Genomic DNA, 12,597 nt, shown 5'->3' on the forward strand with positions numbered 1-12,597 from the left:
GTGAGAGATGGTCTTGAGTTTGCGGTACGTGGAATATCACGAAAGTGGCGATGCGTGCGGGTAGATGTTGCTTGGATGTCAGTTTGCTGAGAGTGTGGTGTTACTGTTAGTGTTTGTCAAGAGAACGCGTTGACGTCAGCGTCAGGCTTAATAGTTCAGCATCGGCTCTTATCACAACAAAAGGAGGGGCATATCTGCATACAGCTTGACTTAGATTTACTTTAGCCTCCTCTTCTCACCGCTCTTCGACGCATCCTCTCTCTTCTTCTCACCGCTCTTCGACGCATCCTCTCTTTCAACTCACTACCGCACATCCGTCACCATCTTCTTTTGTCAGTAAGCGACATATAATCGACCAGAGCGAGCTCCGAAAAGTTGTCTTGCCTTACTAGGTGCTGCTTAAGCATCGATCTACTGCCCCATTACCAGGTGCTGTTTGAGCGCCTTTCCTGCCTCACTCCCAGGTGCTGCCTGAGTGCCTTTCCCCTGCCCTTGGTGATTGAGCGACATGTACTCGACCAGAGCGAGCTACATAAAGTTGCCTTTCCCAACCTCTAGGTGTTGCATAAGCGCCTTTCCCTTGCCCCATTCCCAGGTGCTGCTTGAGCGCCTTTCTTACCCTAACATTGCACCGCGATACACTAATAAGGGGGCCAGAATTCCTCATCGAAACCAACAACTACCGTTGTCTAACCCTCGAAATGGTCAACTCTACTCCAACATCCGCTCAGCGTCCTCCACCAAGTTCAAGCTCATCATCGTCTCAAGAGCCAGTCTTAGAATCCGCTCAGCGCCCGCCACCAAAGTTCCTATATTCAGCATCTTCAAGGCAAACCACACCAGCACCCTCATCAAACACAGACGACCCATTTGAGCAGCCACCTCCGACATCTGCCCAGCGTCCTCCGCCGAGCGAAACGTGGTCTAGCATACCAGGTCCAACGTCGCATCACACGGCACACCTCCTATTAGCCTTTTCATCTCTCAGTTCTCCTGACTCGTCAGATATAGTACCAGATCCAGTATCATCACAGGTGCTATCTGTAAAGCCAAGTAAGCTCCTCCTACTATATTCAAACTATAGCTAACAAACTAAAAAGACCAAGCTGTTGGTAATAGCGAGTCTTCCCTCCTTCCCTCCGAACAGCATGCGTCATCACCGTCCTCTACTTCTACCCAGTCGAACTATGGATCGAGTTTTTCTATATCTACATCCTTACTTGAAGCAGCCAATAACCACGATGATAGTCGAGACGACCAGGATATAAGCCAACTACAAAGTTACAACTCAAGTGGCCCAAGCGAACACCAGAGTGTACCAGAGGAACAGGAAATTCCAAGTACAGGAGACGTACAAAGTAGGGAGGAATTCAAGGCGCGATGGGAGAGATGCAGCGGTGCTGAGGAAGAAGAAGATTATCGCTGTGTACTATTACCAGCTGAACCTTCGCCATCAGAGTACATACCAACATCTAGCTCAAGCAGGTCTAACTGTTCGGACAATGAGGACGTTGTACCAACAGCGCTTCTTACTGATAGTATTGCAAGTGGGTCGAGTGAGTCGTCATGAACAAGTGCATCGCCAACAAGGTGTACTTAAGGAAACTTGAGTTGTAGGAGCGAGAGTGCCAGGTGCCGCTAGATGACAAGGACCGACTCTTTTAATCTAGACGTGCTTCATTTATTATAACTAACAGAAATGAATCTATGAAAAAAAAAGTACGTTTCTTATATAGTGGCGAGAGATAGGGTATGGAGAAAGTGATTTGCATGATACGCACCACCCAGTCTTGCACCCAGTCTTGCACCCAGGCTTGCACCCAGACTTACACCCGCCGCTCAGACTTACACCCAGACTTGCACCCAGTCTTGCACCCAGACTTTACACCCGCCGACTAGACTTGCACCCAGACTTGCACCCAGACTTACACCCAGACTTGCACCCAGTCTTGCACCCAGACTTTACACCCGCCGCCTAGACTTGCACCCAGACTTGCACCCAGACTTACACCCAGACTTGCACCCAGTCTTGCACCCAGACTTTACACCCGCCGCCCACTTGCACCCGCCGCCCAGGCTTGCACCCATTGCCCACTTACACCCACCGCCCAGACTTGCACCCAGGCTTACACCTAGACTTACACCCAGACTTGCAGCCAGGCTTACACCCGCCACCCAGACTTACACCCAGGCTTGCACCCAGACTTACACCCAGAATTGCACCCAGACTTACACCCGCCACCCACTTACCCGCCGTCCTTTGCCAAGTTCCTCGGCCAGTCTAACAGCGACGCTACTACTGCATCTACCTCTGAAGCCCCAAAGCTTACTACCGCAGCTCCCAAGTCCAGGAAGCGCAAACCCGCAGATGAGGAGGCGTCTAAGGAACCCACAAAGTCCAAGCCCGACACCTCGGAGCCCGCCCAGGCTTGCACTCAGACTTGCACCCGCCGCTCAGACTTGTATGTCCGTGTTACAATACTTCTCTTCCAGTTACGGGTTTCAATTGATGTAAATGAAAAGGCTATGCTAAAGGTAAACATGGCCCTTGGTAGTTGACATCACTTGTTCATTGGAAACCCGATGCCCGGAGACTGACCTCGTTCATTTCCCTCACCTGGGCTTGCAAGATAGCAGTAGCTTACCGCCCTTGACCCACTCACCTTAAAGCTAGCTAGCCTTCATAACTATATGACATTAGCACAGGAAGATTCCAAATCTCTACCTGATAGTCATCTCTTTACTACTCCACTTGCCTGCACCTCGTTGTATGGATACATGGAAAGCACACACGACCCATCCCTTCCAGAGAACGATATCGACATCGACCTGTCCCATGATCTTGACATAGACGGTAGCGTTACTCTAAGAACCTCACTAATGCCATTTGAAGAAGACCTGTTTGACATACCCGATACTCAGGTCAGTGTTTTTCCTCCAGTCATGTCATTCACATGTACTTATTTCACCAGAACGCATACGCCCTACGCAAAAGAACCGAAAAAAGGGGGGCATATACTTTCTTGGACCAGGACACGTCACGAAACTTTGATCCGTCCAACGAAAAGCGTGTCCCTAAGAAAAATAGGACTCACGCTGTGAGATTCCCTAGTAAGGCACCCACCGTCCACTTGCACTCGTCGCCTATATTTACACCCGCCAACTTACACCCACCAACTTGCATCTCAGCTTGCACCCACCGACTTGCACTTCCGGCACTATTCAATAATCTGGCGAACGCCTCTTCACCTACTTACCCTTTTCATTATGCGACTTCTCTGCACAGGGCCTTATGCGGTCAGTAAAAGCCGCACTGCTGTTGCATAACACCAATACAGACTATTTCTGCGCGTGCTATAGCTGCTTGCTGACTCACTTTCTAGTCGTACTCTACGCTGCCAACGCCCTACTATGCGCTTTCTATTCTCGAGCTGCCCACGAACGCGCCTTCCTCGATTCGAGCCCCACCGCCTTATGACGCGCCATAACACTCGCACGACTAGTCATGTCTCTCTTCTCCTACTCTACAGCTATCGTCTGCATCGCCTTCACGCCGCTGCCTTCCTACGTTAACTCGAGTCACCCGTAAGCCCTCCGCTAAGGCCACGACCTATTTCCATCCGGCAAGACTCGACATCAAACTCGGTCATTACTAGTCCACATCTTCTGGTGCTGCTGTTGGTCAGAGAGGTGGTCATACCCTGCCTTGATATGCCTACATTGTGTCTCCGCTGGGCAGCTGCCGGACAGTGTCTAGACTTGTAGCAATCGTCGCGTCATCTCAGCAGCCAGAACGAATATGCTACCGCAGCGGAGCATCACAGGCGACCATGATGCGTACAGCCTGGCACTTAGAGATGCTCAGTACTTCAAGATGGTTGGTTTCTCCCTCGACACTGTCCGGGGGCGTATTCGTAAACAACAACATCCAGCCGCGAAGTTTACCAGCAAGTCACTTAAGAAATTTTGCCACAAGGTTATCGAGGAGTTGAAGGCACAGAATGCTGCACAGGAACAACAGCCAGCAGACGCTATGCCACCTGTTCCTGCATCACAGAATCTTGATTTCCCCACAGCTACAATTCAAGGGCCAAGTCACTCACCAGCTAAGAAAAAATGGTTTTTGAACTCTGATTGGGAGCCTAAATTTTCGTGGGTCAGTTAATGCCTAATTTATGTCTTACTACGTGTTAAATTCTACTTAGGCCCAGATGCATGATATTCGGATAAGTATGCCATTTCTTGGATCCGGCAGTGAAACGCATCAGTCGAGATTGGAGAAGCTTGGGCTCCCACCAGATTGGCGCCATGATGGAATGCCTGTACCAGGCCAGGAGTTTGCACGCCTCTACGAAATCCAATTACAAGAAGCACCGCTGAGATCATTTAAATCATACCAACTAGGAGGGTGCGCAGTCGAAGCGAGGTCTATAGCAGACATGTCTAGGTTACTATACCATACCATGAAAGTTGCACATCCAGAAACGAGGTATCTAAATGTACCTCTTTTCGATTTGTTGGTACGGAGGATTGCTGTACATCAAATTGCTTGCTTTGTTCGAAACAGTTCTGATCATGTAAGATGTTAAAGGCGTTTCTAAAAAAAAACTATGCGCTCTAACAAAAGTAGATTCGAATGGCTATTCCGATACGACTACGTTATGGCGTCCGCAACGATTGCAACTTAACAACACAAGATCACTTTGCGCTATGGATCCAGTTCGATAACGGTAGTCACACCATTCTACCAATTGCATTGTGGGTATCTGGCTCAAGGAACTGTTCATTAACACGCTACGGAGCCGATGCAAAGCAAATCTTCTCTGATGCGCATCGCGAGATACGAGCCTTTTTCCAGGACGCTCACTGGCCAATGATAGCTATATCAGATGTTGTCTTTACGGTAGGCAGTACGAATGTAAAAGATTTTAGTGTCTGGCAACCGAGGGTCTTCGAGGATGTGTGGTATTTCGTCTCTGCATCGAACGGAGTCCACGTACTACCTCAAACTACTTTACATTTTCTTAAGCCTTATTTAGGCTGGCAGAGATACAGGGATGCCCGGAAGCTACTCGCTAACTTTACCTCTGTCGCTCGGTATGCGTACCTCGACAAGTTACCATCGGAGCCGTTTGATATCCTATCGATCTCTAACATTCAGTTAACTAACACTCCCTGCTACCCGCCTTGTCCAACCGTGACTCCAGAAATATGGATTCTGAACGAAGAAACAGACGAGTTTGAGCTCGAGGCAGAGTTTAATGAGTTCTATACGGAGGACACCAGCAAATTGAACGATACTCATCCTGATCTTAGGAGCATCGATGATGAGACCGATATAGCGATAAAGCCTCATCGTGCAGCGTATCCAGTGGACGATGCACCAAGCTGTGCCGCATTTTTTAGGTGTACGTCGCGGCCAATCCCTATTTCGACATTTTGTCAAATCCATTGGGAGAGGTTCATGTCCCTTAAAGAATCCAATCGTATCAGCGCCTCAATCCCAATTCCGTCCTTTCATCTTCCAGTAAACAAAGCAAAGCGAGAAATGCTAAAAGCACTTATCGAATTAGTTGATAAGAAAACATTTCTCTGGCTTACTGATTCTGAGTTTACTATCAACAAAGGAATGGCACCTAGCGTATTCCAAGTGTGTGTGAAGAAGTTTGGGTCGAATCAGGGGATGATCAACACGAACATTCATTATCCTGGTTTTGACCTCGTCGCATGCAATAAAATATTAAACCCTCGGTTTCCTCGCACATTTGAACGGATATACGGATCAGATCGCCAAACAAATGGAATAACACTGCCCCAGCTTGGAGCCAAGCTTCGAGAGAATGGATTTGACTACCACAATCATGCAATACTGTCTTGGTTCTCAATGGCAGACATGACTAGCATCGTCCGGGCATTGTGTGGACACACCTCTCTCCTAGAGGCTCAAGAGAAAGTGAGAATTCCTCGAGCGAGGTCAAAATGGAGGGGTTTCCAGCCAATAAACGTGGGTGATATTATTCGTTCAATGATAACATTACAGGCGTATAACCTCCAGCATGTACACCGTGCATTCTGCCCAGAATCTACATTGTTCCAGTTTCATTACGCAAAGACAGATGTTTTAGCGCTTGAGGAGATCATGTTGGTAGTAGTAAAGAAGGGAAAGGAACTACTTCAATAGTCATATAGGGGAAGAAGGATAAAGGTCTATGGCTGCATTACAATGTAAAAGTCGACATAGTAGCTATTTACAATGCATATTTGAACTTCACAGCCAGAGCAATGAATTACGGTCGCGACATCGCAGCGTTAAGAAAACATCAATCCCGTAGCTTGCGGAGTCTTTTGAAGAACCATTCCCGTTTCTCTGCACACCTTGTCATATCCTCAATCTGAAGTCCCTCCACCATTGGCCTGTACAAGAAGCATCGACGCATTTGTGACGCTGCATGCATCTGCTTCGAAATGCGCACCTCGTCTGATGGAAATAAACCTGGCTCAAGAAAGATCATGTGGTTCGCGCACGTGAGGTCAATTGCTGGTGAGATTGCATCCTGGACGGCGACTAAGATACGAGGGGCTGCGTTATTCGCCGGCATCGCAGGTACTAGGTTATTTGCCATGGTAACATCCTCGTCATCCACAAGCGCATCGTCTTTTGTCGGGGTTTGGAATTCATGAATGATCTTCGCCTGGAGGCTTGCATCCATATTTGATGTGAGTAGCGTAATGCCCTCATGCTCAAAGCGCCCTTTGATAATTGACGCGATGATGCGGCAGACAAAATTCGCCTGCACCAGAACAACAATCTTCTCGAGAGTGTCGTTTACTGATCCAGAATGTGGGTCGGGAATGGATTGAACAATGCTTTCAATGGTTGTGATCAACCAATTGATTTTAGCATCTTGTTTAGTTATCCCTGCAACACGTTTGAATAACCAATCATCTTCTGCGAATTGATTCTTTTCAGTCTCTGCGTTGGAGAGGTTGAAAGATAAACATATGGCTTGTTGGTGATGCAGTTCCTTGGAAATATCGGTAGCTGCGGCCCATGTCTGGAAATAGCCGTCAGGGAAAAGCTCTGCCAAGGATGGCATGGTTGCTATGACCTGGGTTGTCGTAAGCATATCCATTAAACGCTGTCTTGTAATAGATGGTATGCTAGAGGTTTCTCCGCTCTCTGGATTTTCCATCCATTCGAAAGCCTCTCTAGCGGCCGAGAAGTTCTCGTGGCATACTTCCATCTGACGGTCGGCATATGTTAATCTCTTCACTATCGATATCGGAATCTGTAATAGTTGGATGACAGAATTCCTTCCGTTGTCGAAGGGGATGATGGTGTCGTGAAACCTTCTAATAGACAGTTTGGACAGTAGCTGTCTGAGGTTCTTGTTGTATGTTTTGCATCTGTACTTGTCATACAACACATTGTGTGAATTTTTGCTTTGCCTTGTCTTCTGGATTAAAGCCTCAAGTTCATTGATCGTGTTATTGGGCATAGTCGAAAGACCAGATGTCTCTGCGAACTTCGTCTGGTGTGCAAATTGGTCTTTGATCAACTCGAGATAGGGTAACAACTCCTGGGTTTCTTCCCACCATAAACCGTGCAGGATATAAACTTTCAAAGGATGAAAATTAGGTTGGTTCAAAGAGTTCATGCTTCCTCCGGGTCCATGTGTATTGCTGTCATCGATGATGATGAAATCATCTTCTGGAGTGCTGCTTTGGTGTTTAACAGGCACTCGATGGTCTAGGAAGACCGCTTGGAATTGGGTTCCAGGATACGCCGCTTTGACATGTTTTGACAGACCATCGGCCCCGACTCCTCCCCTTCTCATCTCCAGATATACCTTGCGTGTTTGTGGAGTTGAGTACGGTTGTGGTTCATCAATCGGAGTTGGGATTCTCGTTGTGTGAGTTAAAGACGTCTTTGCATCTTTCGGGTTACGGAGCATAACCAATTCAGGCGTTAGCGGGCAAGTCGAGTCAAAAGTTGCATCGAACTTTTCTTTCCACTCATTGAATGAGTGCTGGGTGCTGCATATGATGAGAGATGGATGTGTGCATCCTGGAGCAGCATCTCCGTGGCGATGTATACCGCCATTTCCGCCCGTTGCCATTCCTACTGATGTATCGGCATCTCCATGGCGATGTATACCTCCATTTCCGCCCGTTGCCGTTCCTACTGATGTCTTAGCATCCATGATGCAAGGAGCATTCTGCCCCCATAGTAGCAGCAATGCGCTTTTGACCGGATCAAGACCTGCCCCGTCTGCGAGGAACATCACCGGGATGTCTTGCACCATCTTACGCGCTTGAGTAAGCAACATAAGATGGTGCAAGTGAATAGGCTGCTTGATGCCTTGAACCTGAAACGTGTTGGCATCTGACTCACAGCTCGGTAGTAGCTTAAAGAAGTGCTGTGTCTCTTTCCACGTTGCTTCCGTGGGTGGGTTGCATTCAAAGAGGCCAGACACACACGTCTTGAAAGGCCTGTTGGCAAAAAACATGCTCGTCTTTTCCTCTTTCGCTGCTATGTCTCTGCTGGCTCTGATAGGGTGAAACGTTTGAATGGTGTGATTCGGCATAATCTTCATCTTCAGGTTGACAGCATTGTTAAAGTGCTCTTCCAATAAGGCAGGCCTTATCCAATTGATATTCGTTGTTACCACTTGGCCGTAAAATGCATTAGGGCAGAGTAGGTGAATCTCTTCTTTATTGGGGTTGAACGAAATAGGCCGAGACCTGAGCCACTTGTTGACGGCCTTGGACATGTCTTTGGTTTGCCATCCATCAAAGGATCGAATAGACCGTGAGAACTTATGGATATTCATATTATTGCCATCCCAGTTCGCATCCCGAGACACAATCAATACCATGTCTTCGATTTGGATGTTGTTTTGATTTCCATTTGCAGCTTCTCTTTCCGGCATCATGTTTCGGATGTTTGATTGTAAGTATTCTGATGATATGTGTTCCGTGCTGTTGTTTGGCTTGTTTGAACTGGATTTCGTCACGGGAGGTTTGTGTGTCGTGATTTTGTACTTTACCATCCTCTTGACCGCGTCTTTGTATGTTTCCTGGTGATGAGAGCTCCACCCAGGATTAGCACCCCATAAATCGTATACATTCTGTGCAATGGCTTCAACGAGAGCATTCTGGTCTTGTCGATTCTCTTTGTCGTAGATAGCCTTGAATGCATCCCAACTGCTGCACAAGTATTCGACCAGCGTCGTGATATCCGCAGCAATCTGATCTGATTCTTTATGTCCCCATAGACCAACGTTGGCAAGATAGGATGGGCTGTAATCAACGCCTTCTCTACGCCATTCAGCAGGCGGCGGGGTGGAGTTGTTGAATTGGTGGCCGTCAGTCCACGCGCGTGTTACTCCGTCATTACCAAGGATATTACAAACGTTGAGGTTGCTGATAAGTTCTTGGCCGCTGAAGGTGGGAGTATTGTTCGGGCTTGCGCCTTGTTGACCTAATGATGCAGACATGGTACAGAGTATAAGGCGGGCGGTTAATAGTCGCTATACAGTGTGAGTGATGCAGCAGAGAAGGAATGCATATGAGTGACGAGAACTTACTGGAAGTTACGAGACGCGTGCGAGAATAACGATCGGAGTTGTTGCAGAATGCGCGACAAGCTGTGGTGGTGGTGGTGGTGGTGTTGGAGTGAGCGTGACAGGCAAAGCAAACGACTATTTTTGGAGAACTGAAGTTGAGGTTGGATTTTGTTCTCTAAGTCAATAAATATTGAGGAGAAAAGAAGCGAGAGTGTTTTGGAGGCGGGCTGAATTAGATTTTGCTGCGGGAGCGGTGAAGTGAAGCCCACAAAGGCCGCTTTGATGGCCGCCTTTGTTACAGATGCACTCACCATCACTTCAATTTCACTTTACTTTCACCTTTGCATCGGCTGTATTTGCGCTGTTTACGCCTAAGCAATTTGCACGTGCATCTTTCACCGTAGTTACTCTCTCACTTTACTATCATACCGCCTGTTCGTTTAGTCCCTGCCTCTTTTACATATATACCGACTTTTCTATCACGCTCTTAACTTACCATCGATCCAAAGAACGCCTTTGGATGCTTATATCCTTGTCTTTCTACCCTATCACATCGTATTGTAAGCACCCGTCACGCGCCTGCGACACTGAATGGACAAACACTGACCAAGATAGCAACAGCTTGGAACTACACGCATCATGACATCCCGCAAGGCACGCTCCTCAATTCTCTCCACGCTCAACATCAATATCGCCGAGCTAGTGCACCTGAACCCCGCCCTCAACAGGGATGATGCGAGGGGTGTTCTCCGAGCACACGACGACAACATGGAATGCGCTAGCTTCTACGTTAAGATTGGGCGCATCTGTGGTCGCTTTCCTAGGATCCCATACCCTGTCGCTGAGGCCCTTCTCCTTGCTCATAATGAGGATTGGGAGGAGGTCTGCGAATCTTTCCGTTTGCTATTCAAGACTATGGGAATCCGAGAGCATACTGACCAGGCCACCGAAGTCGCCACCTTCGTGGGCGGTATGCCACACCTTGTCTATCGCCGTGATCTACTGGCCAACCACTTCAGGCAGAAGCGCATGGCTACTTCCCCTAGAATCTCCTCCATCACGACTGACGATGATTTGTTCGCCAATGAGGATGTTAATCTCTCTGATATCCCTACGACGAGCAGATTCCAAGTAGCTAAACTTCAGCATCGCCATGCTCGTGATTGTCCTTTGCGCGAGCATTGCGATCACGACCGCTCTGTGTATTATCGTACCTTCCTCTCTTGCGACGATCAGAACGAAGCCCAGATGCTTCTCCTGTCCATGCATTCCGCATACTGATGGTCATCAATTTCACATACATCTATGGATGCATCGACAAGGCCAGCATTGGTACTTGAAGGAATGACTATTCCATGATAGACGGCAAGGCTCCTGGGAGGTGGATGTATGTAGGGAAGCACATGGATGGCACAGACTGCGGAGGGTCGGGTAATGTTTAAGGATGGAGTCATAGGCATAAGGAAAGCTTTTATGAAGCATGTATCTTGGCATTAAATACGATGCAAGACAAAACTAGGATGATTCTCGACAAATTTCTATAGGAACAATATATAAAGTTTATAATTGATTTAATATGACTATTCACTCTACAGTTCCCTTCCACTATTTCTAGTCGCATTACAGTGCCGTATAATAATATCTCAACACTATCTATATTTTAAAGCTTTGAAGTTAACATCTCTGATGCAATTGATGCCTATTGTACATATCGAATGTGTTGAAGATTATATAGCAATCATAAAATAAAATGTACAAACCCCTACTTAAGACGAGGGAACAGCTGAATATAACACTTTATACAAGGTGAACCATAGCAGCTGCAAGTTTAGTGGGTGCAAGCTAGCAGTGGGTGCAAACTTGGGGGTGCAAGGATGCAAGTCCGGGGCGGGTGTAAAGTTTGGATGCAAGCCTGGGTGTAAGTCTGAGCGGCGGGTGTAAGTCTGGGCGGTGGGTGCAAGTGGGTGGCGGGGTGCAGGCCTGGGTGTAAGCTTGGGTGCAAATCTGGGCGGCGGGTGTAAGTCTGGGTGTAAGTCGGGGGTGGGTGCAAGTCGGGGTGTAAGTCGGCGGGTGTAAGTTGGTGGGTGTAAGTCTGGGGCGGATGCAAATCTGTGGTGTAAGGATGCAAGTCTGGGGTGGGTGCAAGTCTGGGTGTAAGTCGGGGTGTAAGTCGGGGGTGGGTGCAAGTCGGGGTGTAAGTCGGCGGGTGTAAGTTGGTGGGTGTAAGTCTGGGGCGGATGCAAATCTGTGGTGTAAGGATGCAAGTCTGGGGTGGGTGCAAGTCTGGGTGTAAGTCGGGGTGTAAGTCGGGGGTGGGTGCAAGTCGGGGTGTAAGTCGGCGGGTGTAAGTTGGTGGGTGTAAGTCTGGGGCGGATGCAAATCTGTGGTGTAAGGATGCAAGTCTGGGGTGGGTGCAAGTCTGGGTGTAAGTCGGGGTGTAAGTCGGGGGTGGGTGCAAGTCGGGGTGTAAGTCGGCGGGTGTAAGTTGGTGGGTGTAAGTCTGGGGCGGATGCAAATCTGTGGTGTAAGGATGCAAGTCTGGGGTGGGTGCAAGTCTGGGTGTAAGTCGGGGTGTAAGTCTGGGGTGGGTGCAAGTCGGGGTGTAAGTCGGCGGGTGTAAGTTGGTGGGTGTAAGTCTGGGGCGGATGCAAATCTGTGGTGTAAGGATGCAAGTCTGGGGTGGGTGCAAGTCTGGGTGTAAGTCGGGGGTGGGTGCAAACTTGGGGGTGCAAGGATGCAAGTCTGGGGTGGGTGTAAGTCGGGGTGTAAGTCTGGGGCGGGTGCAAGCCTGGGTGCAAGTCTGGGCGGCGGGTGTAAGTCTGGGTGTAAGCCTGGGCGCAAGACTGGGTGCAAGCCGGGGTGTAAGTCGGGGGTGGATGTAAGTCTGGAGGGTGCAAGGGTGCAAGTCTGGGGTGGGTGTAAGTCGGGGTGTAAGTCTGGGGCGGGTGTAAGTCGGGGTGTAAGTCTGGGGCGGGTGTAAGTCGGGTTGTAAGTCGGGGGGGTACAACTTTTATTAAGGATAACATAT

At 48.5% G+C, this 12,597-nt stretch overlaps 4 protein-coding genes across 4 annotated transcripts; 3 read left to right on the top strand and 1 right to left on the bottom strand.

Annotated features, from left to right (window-relative positions):
- Nucleotides 1-701: 701 nt before the first annotated feature.
- Nucleotides 702-1,570, top strand: PSV08DRAFT_411250 (uncharacterized protein; the record flags this gene model as incomplete). The annotated part of the gene is made up of 2 exons (XM_066093884.1): nucleotides 702-1,053; nucleotides 1,101-1,570. 2 exons carry the CDS (start codon nucleotides 702-704, stop codon nucleotides 1,568-1,570), a joined length of 822 nt encoding a protein of 273 aa, XP_065948656.1.
- Nucleotides 1,571-3,799: 2,229 nt separating this feature from the next.
- PSV08DRAFT_378347 (uncharacterized protein) lies at nucleotides 3,800-5,531 on the top strand (the record flags this gene model as incomplete). Its single annotated transcript, XM_066093347.1, has 4 exons — nucleotides 3,800-4,156; nucleotides 4,206-4,577; nucleotides 4,631-5,408; nucleotides 5,494-5,531. The coding sequence occupies 4 exons, from the start codon at nucleotides 3,800-3,802 to the stop codon at nucleotides 5,529-5,531; spliced, it is 1,545 nt and encodes a 514-aa protein (XP_065948657.1).
- A 789-nt stretch (nucleotides 5,532-6,320) lies between these two features.
- On the bottom strand, nucleotides 6,321-9,500 carry PSV08DRAFT_184781 (uncharacterized protein; the record flags this gene model as incomplete). The annotated part of the gene is made up of 1 exon (XM_066091908.1): nucleotides 6,321-9,500. The coding sequence occupies one exon, from the start codon at nucleotides 9,498-9,500 to the stop codon at nucleotides 6,321-6,323; it is 3,180 nt and encodes a 1,059-aa protein (XP_065948658.1).
- A 708-nt stretch (nucleotides 9,501-10,208) lies between these two features.
- On the top strand, nucleotides 10,209-10,850 carry PSV08DRAFT_372881 (uncharacterized protein; the record flags this gene model as incomplete). The annotated part of the gene is made up of 1 exon (XM_066093225.1): nucleotides 10,209-10,850. The coding sequence occupies one exon, from the start codon at nucleotides 10,209-10,211 to the stop codon at nucleotides 10,848-10,850; it is 642 nt and encodes a 213-aa protein (XP_065948659.1).
- Nucleotides 10,851-12,597: the final 1,747 nt, after the last annotated feature.

Source organism: Bipolaris maydis (genome assembly GCF_028858645.1).
Source record: "Bipolaris maydis strain C4 unplaced genomic scaffold PSV08scaffold_11, whole genome shotgun sequence".
NCBI lineage: Eukaryota > Fungi > Ascomycota > Dothideomycetes > Pleosporales > Pleosporaceae > Bipolaris > Bipolaris maydis.